This window comes from Hemiscyllium ocellatum, chromosome 28 (genome assembly GCF_020745735.1).
Source record: "Hemiscyllium ocellatum isolate sHemOce1 chromosome 28, sHemOce1.pat.X.cur, whole genome shotgun sequence".
In the NCBI taxonomy this organism is placed as follows: Eukaryota; Metazoa; Chordata; class Chondrichthyes; order Orectolobiformes; family Hemiscylliidae; genus Hemiscyllium; species Hemiscyllium ocellatum.
Window position 1 is genome coordinate 42,485,520 of NC_083428.1, and position 20,366 is coordinate 42,505,885.

The 20,366-nt window shown below is 42.8% G+C and overlaps 1 protein-coding gene across 1 annotated transcript in view; it reads left to right on the forward strand.

Annotated features, from left to right (window-relative positions):
* The first annotated feature begins 5,005 nt into the window (after window positions 1-5,005).
* LOC132829239 (ankyrin repeat domain-containing protein 24-like) overlaps window positions 5,006-20,366 on the forward strand; it is an 80,842-nt gene continuing 65,481 nt past the window's right edge. The window contains exons 1-3 of the mRNA XM_060846609.1: window positions 5,006-5,041; window positions 10,433-10,563; window positions 15,596-15,684. Coding sequence (XP_060702592.1) covers window positions 5,006-5,041; window positions 10,433-10,563; window positions 15,596-15,684 — 256 coding nt within the window. The remainder of the gene's footprint in view (window positions 5,042-10,432; window positions 10,564-15,595; window positions 15,685-20,366) is intronic.

Sequence of the window (20,366 nt, forward strand, 5' to 3'; positions counted from 1 at the left end):
AGGAAGAACACAAGCTTGGAACCCATTTACCACCCCCTGGGAAAAAGAAAAGGAAATGATGTCACCACAGAAAATGACATCACCAACCCAAGGAAACCTAAACACACAAATGGAAAGTGGGCCATACCACCAGTGCTTCATCCGGAGGCTCACTGATGATGTTACCTAGTATGATGATGAAACGTCTGAAAACGAACCTTCCAGCTCAGCGAGCAAACCTACATCCATCCAGAACTTCAACCTGAACCACAAATCTTCTCAAAACTCAAGAACACAAGCATTTGTGTCATCCTCTGATAAATATAGAGGATGTGGCAAAAGCATTGCTGATAGATATCTCCAGCACACTTTTGTATTGCTGATACACAATTATAGTCTCACTGCAGAGCAGAGTGATTACTCATATATGGCTCTTAATATGGATATCCACTATGTAATGCCATTCAGACTTGTGGGAAAAGTAGCTTAGGATCTCTTAGGGGTGAGACTGAAAGTCTATCCTCCTAAAGTCTCTGGAATAATGTTTAACATATCGATGTAACTTATAAGTGGTTGCTAACATTGTTACAAAGCTGATTTATGTTTAATATTGTTTGGAGGGCTTGAGTTTTGAAGGATGGTATTTATTTTAAGTTTTGTGGAAACAATTTCGTCTTTACCATCGAAAGTTCACTGTAGACTTGAGTTTTCTTTTGAATAAGGCTCCCTGTGAACCACATGACTGATGATAACTGCTAGCTTTCCTGTAAACTGTTTCTGGGACTGGTTTTGAGCAGTGACTGGCTTGGACAGGTGTATCTTTTATTTGGTTCAATTTGAGGGAAGCCTCTCAAGAGTGAGATGAGTTGGAAGAAAGCTTGCTAAGAACAAGCTGCTCAGCTGATCACTCCCCTTTCTGAAAAGAAAGCCCTTCCATTGAGATCAAGGTGAAACTTAATTAGCCTTTTGAAAGAGTGATTGAAGAAACATCTCAAGTTCAAAGAAGATTTATTGGACTAATTAATCTTCCCAGGGAGTTTGGACACATGGTATTTAATACTCACAACAGACGGCAATTGATCTTTGTTGAGGTGAATAACCACTATCAATTAGATTATAAATAGTATAGGAGTTATCAGTCAGCCTGGCTTAACACCAGTTCTGGATTTTAACAGGGACAACTTCAAATCTCCCACTCAAGGTAGTTGCAGTCAGATCATCATGAAACACTTGGATGGAAGTGATAAAGCTTTCCTGACATCTAAATCCCTGGAGCACAATCCACAAATTTACAGAGTCAAATTTTTTGACTAACTTGAATAACGTGAAGCCATAGTTCTGTGATTCTAAGAGTTCCTAGTGTTCTTCTCAAAATTTATTTTTTCATTCATCTGGCAACAAAGATGTTGTCAAAGATTCCTCTGGAAGATCTAAAACAATTGGTGTCTCTGGAAGTAGGTAATTCAGAAGAATGTTGCGTGTATTTATTCAGGGTTAGATGAGGGAACCGAGACACACACCAGCCTTGACTTAATGTGGAATAAGACTGAGGGGCTGAATGGCCCTCTCCAGTTCTCATGTGCAATCGTGAAACACATGACACTCGATTCATTCCTTGTCAAATAAAATCCGAAAGGTTGATATGAAACTTTGCTGTGAAGATGGTAGGTGTTTGATTGCAATGTGGTCAGACTGCTGGACCAGTCATTCAGAAGCCCAAGCTAATACAATGTGGACATAGGTTTAAATCCCAGTAAGGCAGCTGGTGAATTTTAAATTCAATTGATAATTCTGGAATTGGAAGCTAATCCCAGTAACACTGACCATCCCATTGGGTTCACTGATGCCCTTCAGGGAAACCTGCCATCCTTACCTGGCCTGGTCTACATGTCGCTCCAGCTCCACAGCACTGTGAGTGCCTATTAAATACTCTCTGAGGTAGCCCTAGACAGTTCAAGGTTGGGCAACTAATGCCAGTCTTGCCAGTGTCATCCACTTTGCATGAAGGTGTAAAGAAAAATAATCAGTGTTATGATGATTACCGATGAAAGCAAATGAACTGAGCAGAGGCAGCTGTTACTTCCTAATTCTGGAACTATTAAAAAGGAACAAGACCAGTTTACGTCTAACAATAGCTGCCAAGCATTCAGAACAGCAAATGTGTGGCAGTGAAGGCTGGCACTCTCGCTATGAACCATCTGCGCTCCGCAATATCTCGTTCCCATTTTTGTGTTACAGCCAAGAGCAGTTTCACACCTGAATTGTACAAATATTTCAGAAATTTGTCAAAACCCAACGACATGTTTCTCAGGTGGTGAATGTGTCTTAATATCCGCACATTGCTTTGAAAGCAAATGCTCTTACCTGATCAGTACTGTGCCCAATTCACTCTCTTTATCTCTCCAGTTACAAACTCAATACCATCTGTCACCTCATCATACAGAATTTGAACATTGTTGAAAAGTGAGACATCTTGCTGAAGCTTTTCATTTTGCAGTCATCAGGACAAACGCGTACAGTGCAGATTCATGGAGGCAGAGGTGAGTTTGGGCTGGTGTAGTACCCGGGTCATCGATGGTGTGCACTGGCGAGGTCCAGTGAGGCTTCATAGTGGTGTTGGTGGAGGCGAGATGGCGTCGAAGAGTGGCAATGTTCATTTCAGCGGGGGTGGCAAAGGGGACTGAATGCCAGGTCACGTAGCTATGGCCCACAATGGAGCACTTAACAAATTCAATGTTTTGATTTATTTTTCTGTGTTTTATGATGGCGCCGCAGAATGGTAACGCAATACAACACTTTTCACTGGGCTTTGGAGCAAGATACAGGTGACAATAAATTTTGAAAAGGGCAATCTGATGCCATGTTGAAGGGAGCACATGAAGGTGGTATGTTGACTCATGGTTAGCACTGCTAACTCACAGAGCCAGGGACCTGGGTTTGATTCCAGCCTAGGGCGACTGTGTGGAGTTTGCATGTTCTCCCTCTGTCTGTGTGGGTTTCCTCGGGTGCTCCGGTTTCCTCCCACAGTCCAAAGATGTGCAGGTTCAGTGTATTAGCCATGTGAAATTGCCCCATAATGTTCAGTGATGTGCAGGCTAAGTGAGTTGGCTATGGGATATGCAGGGTTACAGAGATAGGATGGATTGCTCTTGGGAAGGTCACTGCAGACTTGATGAGCTGAATGGCCTCTATCTCTGCTGTAGGGATTTTATAATGGATGCTTCAGTGAGGCAATTATTGTTCAGTTCTATAAGTTGGTGATTGCCTTTGAGGCTTCCTTCCCTCATTTTCCAACTTCCTGCAGCTTTTTATGAATGCTTTATTGACAATTGTATTTTACAGTGAATAATACAGTAAACTACAGTGAAAAGCTTCAATTGTCGCCACAATCCTGCGCCATTTTGAACAGCTTGAGAATAAAAAGAACAAACGATATAGCTGAAAGAAAGACCATCCTCATTCCGCCAGCTCTGCTGTGAGTCCTGTGCTGTCACCCCTCCTCCATTACCTCGCCACCACCTGCGCTGGACACACCACGTTGGAGTCATCATTCTTCAGGTGCTATCTCTGCGCCACTGAGCCCACATAGTCTCCAATGTCGGGACCCGTGCTGGGCCCACACTTGTCCTGCTGCTGGGAGTCCCTGGCTCCGTGTCTACCATAACCAGCAGTTCCTGTCTCTGCTGCCAAGTGAGGCAGTCACTGCCTCATGATGAGTCCCACTCGGCTGCCCTCCTCCATGATGTGCCTCAGCAGGAAGATAAGGACAAAGAAAAAGAAAAAAAAGATGAAAAGGGTGAGGAATTGGTCAGACTGGAACGGCTGGGCCCAGGACCCTGAACACTGCCTGCTTTGCTGTGGCCACCATCTCATGAAATCTCTCCATTGTGGAAACAGGCCATTTGGCCCAACAAGTCCACACCGACCCTCTCAAGAGTAACCCAACCAGACCCATTCCCTTACATTTACCCCTGACTGATGCACCCTACCTGTACATCCCTGAACACTATGGGTAATTTAGCATGGCCAATTGACCTAACCTGTACATCTTTGTTCTGTGGGAGGAAACCGGAACACCCAGAGGAAACCCATGCAGACACAGGGAGAATGTGCAAACTCCACACAGCTGAGGCCGGAATCGAACCCAGGTCCCTGGCACTGTGAGGCAGCAGTGCTAACCACTGAGCCACCATGCAGCATTAGTGAGAAAGCGTAGCCTCCATTTTTTGTTAGATGAACAGGCAAAAGAATTTGATTCCAAAGCTCTTACATCCTCATCAAATGCTGTAACAGAACTCAGTTAACTTCAGTGCCAGTGTCAACGGGATGTTGCTTGTTGCTGAGTTTTGACTTTGCTGCTGGACCTTCCCAGTTGCAGTGGCAGACATGGGTCAGTCAGGAGAAATCACACTGAGATGGCTGGCATCATCTCCCCCAGTGGAGAGAAAAACAACACATCCCAGGAGGCACTCAGGCAACACACCTGAAACATTCAGAACCTGAGGGAGAGGACAACAGGAACATATCGTCCAGTGAGAAGAATTAAGCTGTGGTCAAACTAAAGAAATAATTGCCTAATCTGGGATGGCTGATCTAAAAAGGATACTAATTCGGAGAGAGACTACACATCCTGTCAGCAAGCTAACTAACAGAAGCTTGTTCAAATTTGACTGTAACCTGCACAGCTCCCTGCTGTTTTATTTACCTACAGAGTTGCTTGACATCTCGGAGCATTGAATGCTGTCACTTGGAGCAGAGCGAAGGCTACCTGGTTGCTGAGCTGTCGGTGATATTCTGCAAACTGTGGCCTCCCAGTTTTGAAGAGGGGCTAGATTGTTGGGGGATGGGGTCTGATGCTGCAGCAATCTGCAGTGTACCAGGGAGACGGAGCCACCGGTATCCCTGAAGGAGAGGCTGGACTCTGATCCTGGCTGGGCAAAGAGGTGTAGCAGCAGGAGGACGTTCTCTCGGGAAGGGAACAGTATCTATCAGGAGCTGCATGGCCATCAGACACCTGCAGTCGGTTATGAAACGGATTTGTCTCTGTGCTGCCTCTCTGTCAGTATGTTTGCTTTCTCTCTCTCTCCTGTCTATTTGCATCCTGCTCACATTGCGGTGTAGTTAAATAGCACAGATGCTGCATTGCATTTGTTCAAACAAGCATGTTTAAAAATCCACTCATGGTCTGCTCATTCATTCATTAACTGTAGGTGTCGTGGGGTCATTGCTGGGCACCTTCTGCACTTAATTACTGTGAAAGCAAGTCTATCAGTGCTTTTTTAAAAAAAAAAGTCAGCTTTGTGTGAGTCTGATTTTACATCTCCTTGAGCCAGCAGGAGGGTCCTTGGCTGTGTTTGTTTACCGAGCCAGGGGCAAAGCGCTGCTTTTGTTGCGCTGGAGGACAGCGTGAGGGGACAGGCCTCAAGGTTACTTCAGGCAGATAGTGTATTGAACAGAACTGCTGGTGTCCATGAGATCCACACTCTAGCTATCTAAAACACTGAGCTAACCGTATGGTTTTACATACCTCCACATAAAACAAAAAAGAAGTAACAGTGATTTACGAAAAATGCTTTTGTTGTACTTTTGTTAGGCGTGCACAGACAGAAACTACCTATGGATTACCAGCTCTGAACAGACAAATTCCATTGGAATTGTTGTTTCCACCTACTATATCTTGTGATATTACAGAGGTCTTTTATTAGACGTGACATTAATACTCAAAACATCCATCTACATAGATCAAATCTCTCTCTCTGTCTAGATGAATAAAATAAGAACTTGCATTTCTGTAGCACTCTTTGCCATTGGTTAGCTCAGTTGGCAGGGCTGCCGGTTTGTGATTCCATCGGTGTGGGTTCAATTCATGCATTGGCTGAGGTTACCTCTTCCCTTGCCTGGGGTGTGGTGACCCTTAGGTTAAACCACCTCTCTCTAATGAGATTGTAACCCTATGGTCTGGTAAGACTATGGCCATATTACCTTCAGATCAATGTCACAAAATATTGTAATGAAGTTGAAAGTGTTTATGGTCCTGTTAAGAGAGAGGAGTTGCTTTTCTGAGCTAAGAGATTTTGACAGTACATGTGATCTGTGGTTAGCTGGCAGAGTTACCGAGAGTACTGAGAATTGAAAGTATGTAACAACTAGCGGTAGGGTTATTAACATTAGCTTGCGTCGGTTGTTATTTTTTAAATAAATGTGACCGGATTTGAATTTAACCAATTAATTTAAAATAAGCCCAGGATACCAAAAAACAATTGAATTTAAATTTGATTGTATTGACAACATCAATACAGAACAAAAGATGGCAGGAGTAATGGGGTTTATAAAGTAGGGTATTTTGAAAATTGTTGAGAACTAATTGCCCATCTAATATGAAAAGCTCTCAAAGAAATCTCTAAGAAGGCACCATCTATTTAAAAGGCATTTGATAGCTGAAAATACTCGCAGTAAAAAATGAGAAGACAGCAGATTTGGGAAATAGAGGAAGGAAGGCTGAAGGAAGAGGAGATGATCATCTGTGTGGACTTTAAGTGCTAATTTACCTTTATTAATTGTGTTATTCGAATAGCATATTAATAGAATTGTGGTCAGCTAAGGGATAGTGGTCAGAGGCATGAGTGTTTGGGTTGTTAATAGTTTTTTTTAGTGTTCACTATTAGGGTTAAATAAATACTTTTTTTTGCTTTTTATTTATACAGTGAAAATCAGGGATCTTCTTTCATTCTCACAGTTTTAACAGATTGCGAGGCGAAGAGGTCTTCTCTGGGTGTTTTAGTTTAATTAGCAGAGGGGTTTGACCTCTGTGTCATAGCAATATCCCAAAGTTAAGTACAGTATTTTTGAGTGTGTTAACTATTATGATATAGCAGAAGAAAGTGAGGACTGCAGACACTGGAATTCAGAGTTGAGAGTGTGGTGCTGAAAAAGCAGAGCAGTTCAGGCAGCATCCAAGGAGCAGGAAAATTGACATTTCGGGCAAAAGCCCTTCATCAGGAATGAGGTTCAGGCCTCATAAAGGACACTGTGACCATGCCCAGAAAACTTGTTATTTTTTGTGATGTTCATTTAGAATTAGTCAGGACACCAGGTAAATAAAATACATACATATATGGTAAGTTTCTGCTAAACCTTGCCTCTGTCAGTATTATTTCACTTTAACCTTGCTCATATAATTTGTGCTATTTAGCTGTGCTGTGCTGTGCTGTGCTGCCACATTCACCATAATGTTTTCCACAGATTTCCTGTTCTGTAGCCTGAACAATGTGGGCATGATGTGCTCCCGAGTACTGTAGGTGTCAGTACACTTCTTCCCTCTGTTCCTGTCCTCAGTTCCACTCTCGCCCTCCTACTCTTTATTGTCACCTTTAATCATCTTTGGGGCTTGTTGTCACCAAAGGGGACTTGTTCAGTTGATTCTTCTTGGACTCTTAGTTTGCACTCAGCTGCCACTTGCACCAACTTGTAATTTAAACTTGTACTGTTTTAACTTATTTTTTTTTCTGCTGAGTATGATCATCTAGAGCCTAAGCAAAGTTTTTTTTGTATTTAATTATGTATTTCAGTTTACAACGTATCCAACTAGAATTTCACAGTACATGTGTGGTACTTATGGTACAGTACATAATTTCAGCTTATACATTTGTTTTTGCACATTGGTAGCTAACTCTGCCGGTGACATGAAAATAGATAGAAAGCAAGTCGTGAAGAGGAGCCTAGAAAGGGATGCTGATTGGTTTACATGAGTGGGCAAAAATCTGGCAGATGGAGTGTAATATGGGAAAACGTAAAATTGACAATTATAGCAGAAAAAGTAATAAAAGCATGTTATCTAAATGGTAAGAGTCATAGAGTCAGACAACATGGAAACAGACCCTCCAGTCCAACCAGTCCATGCCAAACATAATCCCAAATTAAACTAGTCCCACTCGCCTGCTCTTGGCCCATATCCCTTCAAAGCTTTCCTATTCATGTACTTACCTAAATGTCCTTTTAATGCTGTAACTGTGCCCACACCCACCACTTCCTCAGGAAGTTCATTCCACATACGAACGACCCTCTGTGTAAAAAGAATTGCCTCTCTTTTTTTAAAATCTCTCTCCTCTCACCTTAAAAATGTGCCCCCTAGTCCTGAAACCCCAATCTAAGGAAAATATACCTACCATTAACCCTATCTATACCCCTCATGATTTTGTAAACCTCTGTAAGGTCACCTCTCAACCTTCTACATTTCAGTGGAAAAAAAGTCCCAGCCCTGAAGAGAACTGAAATGCAGAGGGATCTGGGCATCCTGGTACATAAACCATGGAGTGTTAGGGCACAGGCACAACTAGAAATCAGGAAAACTGATAGAATGTTGTGGTTTATTGTGAAGGTAATTTAGTGCAAGAGTAGTGAGGTTGTATCTCTACTATAACGAAGGCATTGGTGAGACCCTATCTGTAGTACTGTGTACAGTACTGACCACTAGACTTATAGAAAGCTAGTAATGTGCTGAAAGCAGTTCAAGGTTTATTATACTAAAACCTGGAATGAATGGATTGCCTGATGAGGAAAGGGTAGGTAGGAAAGGCCTGTACCCTCTGGAGTCTAGAAGAGTCAGAAGTGACTTAATTGAAAGATCTAAAATGCTGTGGGGACATGTCTGGGTGGATCTTGAAGGGATGCTTCCTCTTGTAGAAGAATCTAGAACACGGTCATTGTTTAAAAATAAGGGTCACCCGTTAAAGACACAGATGAGGACTTTTTCTTTCTCCTATAGGGCTATGAGTCTTTGGGACTTCCTTCCTCAAAAAGCAACATATGCAGAATCTTTAAATATTTTTAAGACAAAAATATAAAGATTCATGGTTTGCACTGCTGCTTCACAGCACCAAGGACCCGGGTTAGTTCCAGACTCAAGCAACTGTCTGTATGGAGTTTGTACATTCTCCCCATGTCTGCACGGGTTTACTTCAGGTGCTCCAGTTTCCATCCACACTCCAAAGATGGGGAGGTTAGGTGGATTAGCCAAGCTAGATTTCCCATATTGTCCAGGGGATAGGTGGGGTAGCCATGGGGAAATACGGGTTAGGGAGTGTGGATTTGGTTGGGATACACTTTTTGGAGGGTCAATGTGGACTTGATTGGCTGAATAGCCTGCTTCCATACTATAGATTCAATGATTACCAAGGGAGCGTCCAAGATGTAGAGTTGAGGTTTAAACCAGATTAGCCGTGTGTGTATTGAATGGCAGAACGAGCTTGAAGGGCCGAGTGACATTCTTTTTGTCTTCATTTGTATGTTATATGTAAATGTTCAATGGAACCTAACTCAGCCTGTAATATTCATTCCTAAGGGAGCCTATGATTCAGTTGCTTAAAATCAGTTTTCAAAACTCAGCTCTCACTTTAATTGAAAAGTTATAATAGTGCTATAAAGTCTTTAATTTTATCCATAAACAGCTAATAAGGTACAGTGTTTCTGACTCAGGTGAGTGCCATTACCTGAGAGCTGATGAATAGTGCCGAGATAGGATTTGTTAAGAGTGTGCTCGGTCTGACAGCATTGCCAAGCATTAAATTCCTCTTAATAGCTGGAAGCAACTGCCATCTTGAAATTGATGATATTGGATCAATGGTACAGCAAAACGTAACCAGTACATTAGAAGAGCTATCTGAACACAAAAGAGACCAGAAAGCACTGATTTCATAGTCATGTCTCCCACTCCTAAGGCCTCTTTTTAATAGATGTACCATAGAAAACATTCTATCCAGATGCATCACAGCCTGGTATGGCAATTGCTCTGCCCAGGACCATAAGAAACTACATAGAGTTGTGAACATAGCCCAGTACATCCGTAAGCTGACCTTCCATTCATTAACTCCATCTATACGTCTTGCTGCATCAGGAAAGCAGTCAACATAGTCAAAGACCCTTCCTAAGCCAGTTATAACCTTTTCCAACCTCTTCCATTGGCAGAATATACAAAAGCATAAACACACAGACTAACAAATTCAAGAACAGCTTTTCCCTGCTGTTACCAGGCTTCTGAATGGACCTGTCAATTTTAAATGCAAATATTGATCTCACTCTTTATGCACATTCTCTGTGGCCATAACACCTTCTCTGTTCTATTACCCAAATGCACTTCATATGTGAAGATCTACCAATAAACTGCGTGCAAAACAAAACTTTTCACTGTACCTAGGTACAAGTGGCAATAATAAATCAAATCAAATTGAAAATCCTGACATATGCCCTACTCAGTCCATAACTGAAAGACGGTCACAGGCCTAAAGCAGACACATAGCATCCTGGATTGAGCTGCAATTTCTTCTCCTGTTTGCCTGCCTTCTTTCAGACCTCAATGGAACCCAAACATCCTGCCCTATGTTTCAAAAGTGGTTAATTGTGATGTTCTGAGGCGACAGGGGCTATAGAAATTCAAACCTCTCTTTAATTTTTGCAGAGCCAGGACTGGAGTAAGTATGATGAGAAACTGTTACAAGCTGTGAATGGCAGTGACCCTGAAAAGGTGGCTTCCCTCCTCAACAAAAGGACTCTTCTCACGACGAAGCTCGACACGGAGGGGCGATCAGCGTGAGTGCCCAAGTGTCTTTCTCTATTTGATTTTTGGGCTACTTGGCCGTCAGTGATAAAAAGCTGGAAGGTGAACTTGCTGTTTCAGAAAGGAAAGAAAACAGAAGAAGACTCAGCTTTATTTGTGCTTTCCGATCTCAAAATCATCCCAGCGGAAGTTTCCTATAATTTTATCAGTGAGCCATTCATGAGGGAAATAAACACAGCAGATAAAAATCTAGCCAATTGTGATACATAGTGGGTATGTTGGGTTCATGGTCATATACACTGTTTAGCCATTATCTCACCTCTGTTGGTAAAGGTTAGTCTAGCAACGCTCTTTTACCTTGCGAAAGGTGGACCCATGTAGCACTTTGGGACCCATTCCTATTATCTATTGGCTGAGAAATATTTGAGCCCACTTGCGTTTGTGCCACATTCTGGTGCTCTGCACCAGGAGCACCTCAGTCAGAACTAGCAGCCAGATTCCCAGAAGACTGACACTGTTTGGCATGCAATATTATAATTCAGGTAACAAGACAACAGGGAGGCTGGTTACACTGGTCACTCGATCCACACCAGCACCTTTTGTGTGAAGAACCTAATGCTTGTCTGTTCTCTGTGAGCTGATGATGAGTCTGCAGCCAGGTCAAGGCCAAGGGGTGTAATTTTATGTGGCGATGTGACTGCTTGAGACAGAGATTTACCTCCTGAGTCTTAGTTAAAAGATGCGTTGTTGTATCATGAGTACCCTCAAGTGTGAGTTCCTCTGTTGTGTAATGAGGGTCTGTGTTGCTGTAAAATGCAAGTTTATTGATTATTCTTCCATGAAGTTGAACATGGATGGCTAGGCCAGCATTTTTTAATTTTAAAAAAAAAAATTTTTATGAAGAAAGTATATATGCATGGTCACAAACAGCGTTCTGTTCTGTTCAGCAGCATATCAAGGAAACAAGCAAACATTGGAGTTTGACTCTATCCAAAAAAACCAAGGAACTCTCTTACATATGCAAAACTATATTTACTTACATTTGAGGCATCAGAAGTGTCCGATAACTGAATGGCCATATATCTTCAGCAGGGCGACCTTAGATAGTGGTCTTTCCCCACTGTGCCTGAGTGGCAGCTGCCCCAAGCTTTAATGCATCCCTCAGCACATAGTCCTGGACCTTGGAATGTGCCAGGCTACAACACTTGGTCAAGATCAACGCCTTGTTCTGGAGGACCAACAAGTTTCAGTAGCATTTATTCTCCATCCCTAATTCCCATTAAAAAGGTGCTAGGCAGCTGTTTTTTTTTGAATGGCTACAGTTATTGTCTTGTATGTAGGCACACTGTAAGGTTGTCGTGGCTTGATTCAACTGAATGACTCATTAGTCATTTTCAGAGTCAACCACATTTCTCTGAGTTTGGTTTCACATGTTTTCAGACCGGGTAGGAATGGCACATTTCCTTACCAAAAGGGGAATTAGTGAACCAGATGGGTTTTTGAAAAATTGCATACTCATTGACAGACCAGCTTTGAATTCTAGTTTTATTAATTGAATAATAAGATTTGAACTTATGCTTCCAGAGCCTATGAATTGATAGCCCAGTGTCATTACAATCCTGCCACTACTTCCCTGGAAAAAAACATGGCTCATCGTACATCTTTTCCCCATTGAAGCAAAAAAGGAGAGCTGTAAACTGCACTGCTATCCCCCATTATCCCCAATCTTACAAATTAAAACCAACTTCCACTGTGTGTGACATTAACAACAGACACAAGAGTGCGCTTGTTTAAATTCTGTTGACTATTTTTGAGCAGGGGTATTTAAACCCAGAGTAAAGAAGTTGCAACATGTATTAAAATAGATGATAGTGGAATGCTAAATAGGTAGGATGGGGTTAATGTTAGCCCCTAGTGACAGAATAATGAAGAATTTAAAAATCACAAAACACATGCCCAATCCATGCACTTGCAGGTGATGTAATGTGCTGCTCTCAAGAGACATAGCCATAGAGATGTACAGCATGGAAACAGACCCTTCGGTCCAACCCATCCATGTCGACCAGCTATCCCAACCCAATCTATTCCCACTTGCCAGCACCCGGCCCATATCCCTCCAAACCCTTCCTATTCATATATCCATCTAAATGCCTCTTAAATGTTGCAATTGTACCAGCCTCCACCACTTCCTCTTGCAGCTCATTCCATACACGTACCACCCTCTGTGTGAAAACGTTGCCCCGTAGGTCTCTTTTATATCTTTCCCCTCTCACCCTAAACCTATGCCCTCTAGTTCTGGACTCTCTGACCCCAGGGAAAAGACTGCCTATTGACCCTATCCATGCCCCTCATAATTTTGTAAACCTCTATAAGGTCACTCCTCAGCTTCTGACGCGCCAGGGAAAACAGTCCCAGACTGTTCAGCCTCTCCTTATAGCTCAAATTCTCCAACCCTGGCAACATCCTCATAAATCTTTTCTGAACCCTTTCAAGTTTCACAACATCTTTCCGATAGGAAGGAGACCAGAATTGCACGCAATATTCCAACAGTAACCTAACCAACGTCCTGTTCAGCCACAACATGACCTCCCAACTCCTGTATTCAATACTCTGACCAATAAAGGAAAGCATACCAAACGCCTTCTTCACTATCCTATCGACCTGCGACTCCACTTTCAAGGAGCTTGAACTTGCACTCCAAGGTCTCTTTGTTCAGCAACACTCCCCAAGACCTTACCATTAAGTGTATAAGTCCTGCTAAGATTTGTTTTCCCAAAATGCAGCACCTCGCATTTATCGGAATGAAACTCCATCTGCCACTTCTCAGCCCATTGGCCCATCTGGTGTTGATCCTGTTGTAATCTGAGGTAACCCTCTTCGCTGTCCACCACACCTCCAATTTTGGTGTCATCTGCAAACTTACTAACTGTACCTCTTATGTTCGCATTCAAATGATTTGTGTAAATGACAAAAAGTAAAGGACCCAGCACCGATCCTTGTGGCACTCCACTGATCACAGGCCTCCAGTCTGAAAAACAACCCTCTACCACCACCCTCTGTTTTCTACCTTTGAGCTGGTTCTGTATCCAAATGGCTAGTTCTCCCTTTATTCCGTGAGATCTAACTGAAATCCATATAGATCTCATCTGCCCTCTTCAGTCCTCTTTGTTATTTCCTCAAAAGACTCAATCAAGTTTGTGATAAATGATTTACCATGCACAAAGCCATGTTGACTATCCCTAATCAGTCCTTGCCTTTCCAAATACATGTACACCCTGTCCTCAGGATTCCCTCCAACAACTTGCCCCACCACCGACATCAGGCTCACCAGTCTATTGTTCCCTGGCTTGTCCTTACCACCCTTCTTAAACAGTGGCACCACGTTAGCCAACCTCCAGTCTTCCGACACCTCATCTGTGACTATCGATGATACAAATATCTCAGCAAGAGGCCCAGCAATCACTTATCTAGCTTCCCACAAAGTCCTAGGGTACACCTGATCAGGTCCTAGCAACTTATCCACCTTTATACATTTCAAGACATCCAGCACTACCTCCTCTGTAATATGGACATTTTTCAAGATGTCACCATCTATTTCCCTAGTCTATATCTTCCATATCCTTTTCCACAGTAAATACTGATGCAAAATACCTGTTTAGTATCTGCCCCATTTTCGGCGGCTCCACACAAAGGCCGCCTTGCTGATCTTTGAGGGGCCCTATTTCCTCCCTAGTTACCCTTTTGTCCTTAATGTATTTGTAAATATTCTTTGGATTCTCCTTAATTTTATTTGCCAAAGCTATCTCATGTCCTCTTTTTGCCCTCCTGATTTCCCTCTTAAGTATACTCCTACTGTCTTTATACTCTTAAGGATTCACTCGATCTATCTTGTCTATACCTTACATATGCTTCCTTCTTTTTCTTAATCAAACCCTCAATTTCTTTAGTCATCCAGCATTCCCTATACCCAACAACCACCGAAAGCAAGACCTAGACACCATCCAGGTGGGTCAATAAGTGCCACGTAACATGTGCATGACACAAATGTCAAGCAATGATCATCTCCAACAAGAGAGAATTGAACCACCTACTGTTAACTTTCAATAACATTACTATAATTGGATTCCCCACCATTCACATTCTAGGGTTACCATTGACCGGAACTTTATCTGGACCAGCCTTATAAATCCTGTGCCTACAAAAGTTATCAAACAACTGGGCATTCTATGGTGACAAATTCATCTCCTGACTCCCTAGTTTCTGTTTGCTATCTACAAGGCACAGGTCAAGGGTGTGATGGAATCTCTTCACTTGCCTGGTTGTGCGCAGTTCCAACAGCATTCAAGAAGCATGATGCCATCCATCAGGACAAGCCAGCCCATTTGATCAGCACTCCATTTGTCATTGATCTACAGTAGCAGCTGTATGTACCATCTTCAACATGCACTGCAGTAATTCACCAAGACCCCGTGACAGCACCTTCCTGTACTGTCTTGTACAAGGGCAATAGATAATGGGAGCACCACCATCTGCAAGTTTCCCTCCAAGCCACTGACCATCCTGACTTACAATAATGTTTCTGTTCCTTCACTGTTGCTTTGCCAAAATGCTGGATCTCCCTGCTTAGTGCTACAATGGGTGTTCCAACATTGCAAGGACAACAATGGTTCAAGAAGGCAGCTCACCACCACTTTTTCAAGAGCAATTAGGGATGGGAAGTAAATGCTGGCTTGAAAGTACCAGATATGTTCTGTGAATGAATAATTTAAAGAAACTATATTTTGCTACACTTCATTCACATTTAATTATTGTCATATTTATATCAGGTATTGCCCTTTACACAAATTTAGGATTGCTGAAGTTGTTCTCCTCTAAGTAAAGATTAAGGGGATATTTTATAAATGGGTACTGAGTCACTGCAACCTTGACAAAGTCCTGACATGTTTCATAAAGCATGGAGTCCAAATTGAATACCATACTCCAAAGAGGCCTAGCCAGTGTTTGATGCTTTTATACATGCTGTGTCTGCCAGTAATTGAGCAGCTTGGCTCATCTCTACCTCAGGTACCACCTGGCAGCAATGAAGGGCTATGTGGACTGTCTGGACGTCATCTTGGCACATGGAGTGGACATCAATGCCTTGGACGGCTCAGGTAAACACTTCCTACTCCAAGGCGAGGTGGAGCTGTAGGATTTGGATGGTGTGGGAGGTGTTCATCTTCTGAGGGGGGACAGAGTGGAGCCTCCATGGCACTACCAGAATGTTTACAAGTTTCTCTCAAGTCACTACAAGTTTATGTCCCAAGTTCTGTTAGTTCCTAGGGAGCATCCTGAGCAAATCATATTTCCTATTGTGCAAGTCCCTGTCATATAACATCTTTGTGACTGCTGCTTCGATGTAGCAGTGGCCAAATTGATTGTCTTACTCTGTTGTGTGTACTTCTTGGCCAGTGACCTGTTGATTGCTGGATGCTATTTCTCGAGCTTGAAACTGGAGGTCATAAATTTGGGGCCTGGGCAGATTGCCTTTTCTCGTGAGGTGACTTGTGTCACTTGCTAACTGCCTTGTTATGGGTGAGACTTCCCAGCCAGCCTCATTTCCTGACACGATAAAGATGGATTAATTAGCGGGAGGTGGGCACCCATTGGCAGCCGAAGGAGGTAACGCCATGACAGGCCTTCCCTATCTGTATAGATGGAGCTGCACCCTGTCAAGGGATCTTTTCCTTCTTCCCACACCTCATCACTCCCCAGCACAGTGGTGACCTGACTTCTGTTTCTTAGGTTCAGATCAGAGTGGTGCTGGAAAGGCACAGCAGGTCAGGCAGCATCCGAGGAGCAGGAAAATCGGCGTTTCTGGCAAAAGCCCTTCATCGGGAAACTTCTATTTCTGTCTTTTTATGAAAGTTTTTAAAAGGTTGTATGCCTTCCCAGTTACCACTGCATCCTATTATTGGCAGTTCAGTTTCTGGAGTCTGCCCACTGCCCTGCAATTGGACAGAAGCCCATCTTCTTGCTTAGCATTTGCGCCTGTGAAAATCTTAACTGAAGTTTTCCCTTACGTTTCTGACCTTTGCCTGTTTCCCATCTGTGTTACAAAAAAAATCTGAAGTATCAACAAGGCCAACATGGTTTTGGGAAAGAAAAGTTGTGTTTGATAAAATAAAAATAGAAAGAACTGCAGATGCTGTAAGACAGAAACAGAAATTGCTGGAAAAACTCGGCAGGTCCAGCACCATCTGTGGAGAGAAATTAGAGTTAACATCGTGAGTCGAGTGTTTATTACATTTGACAAATTTGCTAATTTTTTTTGAATATTTAACAAGCAGTGTTGAAAAAGAGAGACTATTAGAAGTAATGTATTTGGATTTCTAGAAAACATTTGGTAAGGTGCCATATAAAATAGAATTGCCCAAGATAGGCACTCAATATTATGGGTAACCTATTAACAAGGATTGAGAATTACGTAACACACAGAAGACAGAGAGTTTGGATGAATGAATCTTTTTTAGGTTGAAAGTACTAATCTTAGGGCCTGAGTTATTTACTCTTTACATTAATGACTTGGAGGAGGGGGCAGAGTGGAATCTATCCAAATTTGCTGACAATATAAAAATAGGTGGGAGGGCTTGTTGTGATATCATAAGGAATCAGCAAGCAGGGTATAGATAGGTTGAGCAAGTGGGCAAATGGAGATAAGAGTTTAAAGTGGGAAAGTGTGAGTTCATGCACTGCAGTAGGAAGAAGAAAAAGGCAGACTATTACGAAAGTGGAGAGAGACTTCAGAAAAGTGCAGCACAAAGGGACCTGTGTGGTCTTATAGAGTTACACAGCACGGAAACAGAGCCTTCAGTCCAACCGGTCCGTGCCGAATATAATCCCAAATTAAACTAGTCTCACCTGCCTGCTGCTGGTCTACATCCCTCCGAACCTGTCAACGTAGATCATTACAACAAAGTACAGGCCCTTTGGCCCTCGATGTTGCTCTGACCTGTGGAAACAATCTGAAGCCCATCTAACTCGCACTATTCTGTTATCATCCATATGTTTATCCAATGACCATTTAAATACCCTTAAAGTTGGCGAGTGTACTACTGTTGCAGGCAATGTGTTCCATGCCCCAACTACTCTCTGAAAAAAAAACTTCTGACATCTGTGCTAGACCTATCAGCCCTCAATTTAAAACTATGTCCCCTCGTGCTAGCTATCACCATCTGAGGAAAAAGGCTCTCACTACCCACCCTATCTAACCCTGTGAAAATTTTAAATGTCTCAAATGAGTCACCTCTCAACCTTCTTCTCTCAAACAAAAACATAATGTGGTGACCAGAATTGTATGCAATACTCCAAGTGCAGCTGCACCAGAGTTTTGTACAGCTGCAACATTACCTCATGGCTCTGAAACTCAATCCATCTGTGAATAAAAGTTAGCACACCGTATTCCTTCTTAACAACCCTATCAACCTGGGTGGCAGCTTTCAGGGATCTATGTACATGGACACTGAGATCTCTCTGCTCATCTACACTTCCAAGAATCTTACCATTAGCCCAATACTCTTTATTCCTGTTGCTCCTTCCAAAGTGAATCACCTCACATTTTCTGCATTAGACTACATTTGCCACCTCTCAGCCTGGCTCTGCAGCTTCTCTATGTCCCTCTGTAACCTGCAACATCCTTCGGCACTATCCACAACTCCACCGACCTCGGTGTCATCCGTAATTTTACAAATTCATCCTTCTGCGCCCTCATCGATGTCGTTTATAAAAATGACAAACAGCAGTGGCTCCAAAACAGATCCTTGCAGTACAGCACTAGTAACTGAACTCCAGGATGACCTTTCCTATTCATGCACTTAAACAATCGTCTTTTCAATGTTGGAATTGTAAGTGTACCCACATCCACCACTTCCTCAGGGTGTTCATCCCACATGTGTAAAATTTGCCACTCATGTCTTCTTTAAATCTCTCACTTCACAGCATAAAATTGTGCTCCCGAGTTTTGAAATCCCCTATTCTATGCAAAAGTCACCTATCATTAACCCTTTCTGTACCCCTCATAATTTTATACACCTCTTTAAGGTCACCTCTCAGCCTCCTGTGCTGCAGTGAGAAAAGTCTCAGCCTATTTCTTTATAACTCAAACCTTCCATACCTGGCAACTTTCTGTTGAATCTCTTCTGCACCTTCTCTACCTTAATGATATCCTTCCTGGACACAGTACTCCAGAAGAGGCTTCACCAAAGTCCTGTACCACCTCAACATGACATCCTAACTCCTGTACTCAAAGGTCTGAGCAATGAAGGCAAGCGTGCCAAATGCCTTCTTAATCACCCTGTCTATTTGTGTCGCAAACTTCAAAGCATTATGAATCTAAACCACTTGGTCTCTCTCTGTTCTACAACATTGCCCAAGGTCCTACCATTAATTAGAATCATAGAGTCCAACAGCACGAAGACAGGCCCTTCGGCCCAAACTGGTCCATGCTGACGAAAATATCCATCGACGTTTACCCCATTTCCCTGCACTTGGCCCATTTACTTCTAAAGCTTTCCTATCCATGTAGTTGTCCAAATGTTTTTAATATATCTGCCTCAACCACTTCCACTGGCAGCTCATTCCATATGCGTACCAGTCTCTGTGTAAAAAAAAATTGCCCCTCAATTCCCTTTTATTCATTATATTAATGATATAGAAGATGGTATTAGTAATAACATTAGCAAATTTGCTGATGATACTAAGCTGGGTGGCAGGGTGAAATGTGAGGAGGATGTTAGGAGATTACAGGGTGACCTGGACAGGTTAGGGGAGTGGTCACATGCATGGCAGATGCAGTTTAATGTGGATAAATGTATGGTTATCCACTTTGGTGGCAAGAACAGGAAGGCAGATTGCTACCTAAATGGAATCAATTTAGGTAAAGGGGCAGTACAAAGAGATCTGGGTGTTCTTGTACACCAGTCAATGAAGGTAAGCATGCAGGTACAGCAGGTAGTGAAGAAGGCTAATAGCACGCTGGCCTTCGTAACAAGAGGGATTGAGTAAAGAAGCAAAGAGGTTCTTCTGCAGCTGTACAGGGCCCTGGTGAGACCGCACCTGGAGTACTGTGTGCAGTTCTGGTCTCCAAATTTGAGGAAAGACATTCTGGCTATTGAGGGAGTGTAGTGTAGGTTCACGAGATCAATTCCTGGAATGGCGGGACTACCTTACGCTGAAAGACTGGAGTGACTGGGCTTGCATACCCTTGAGTTTAGAAGACTGAGAGGAGATCTGATTGAGACATATAAGATTATTTAAGGATTGGACATTGGAGGCAGGAAACATGTTCCCGCTGATGGGTGAGTGCCAAACCAGAGGACACAGCTTAAAAATACAGGGCAGACCATTTAGGACAGAGATGAGGAGAAACCTCTTCACCCAGAGAGTGGTGGCTGTGGAATGCTCTGCCCCAGAGGGCAGTGGAGGCCCAGTCTCTGGATTCATTTAAGAAAGAGTTGGATAGAGCTGTCAAAGATAGTGGAATCAAGAGTTATGGAGATAAGGCAGGAACAGGATACTGATTAAGGATGATCAGCCATGATCATATTGAATGGTGGTGCAGGCTCGAAGGGCAGAATGGCCTACTCTTCCACCTATTGTCTATTGTCTATTCTTTCCCCTCTAATCTTAATCTGACGCTCTCTGGTCCTCGATTCCCAACCCTGGGAAAAAGACAGTGAGTGCATTCACCCTATCCATGTCTCTCATGATCTTATACTCTTCTATAAGATATCCCCTTAGTCTCCTATGCTGTGAAGAAAATAGTCCTAGCTTGTCCAACTGTCCTTATAAGTCAGAC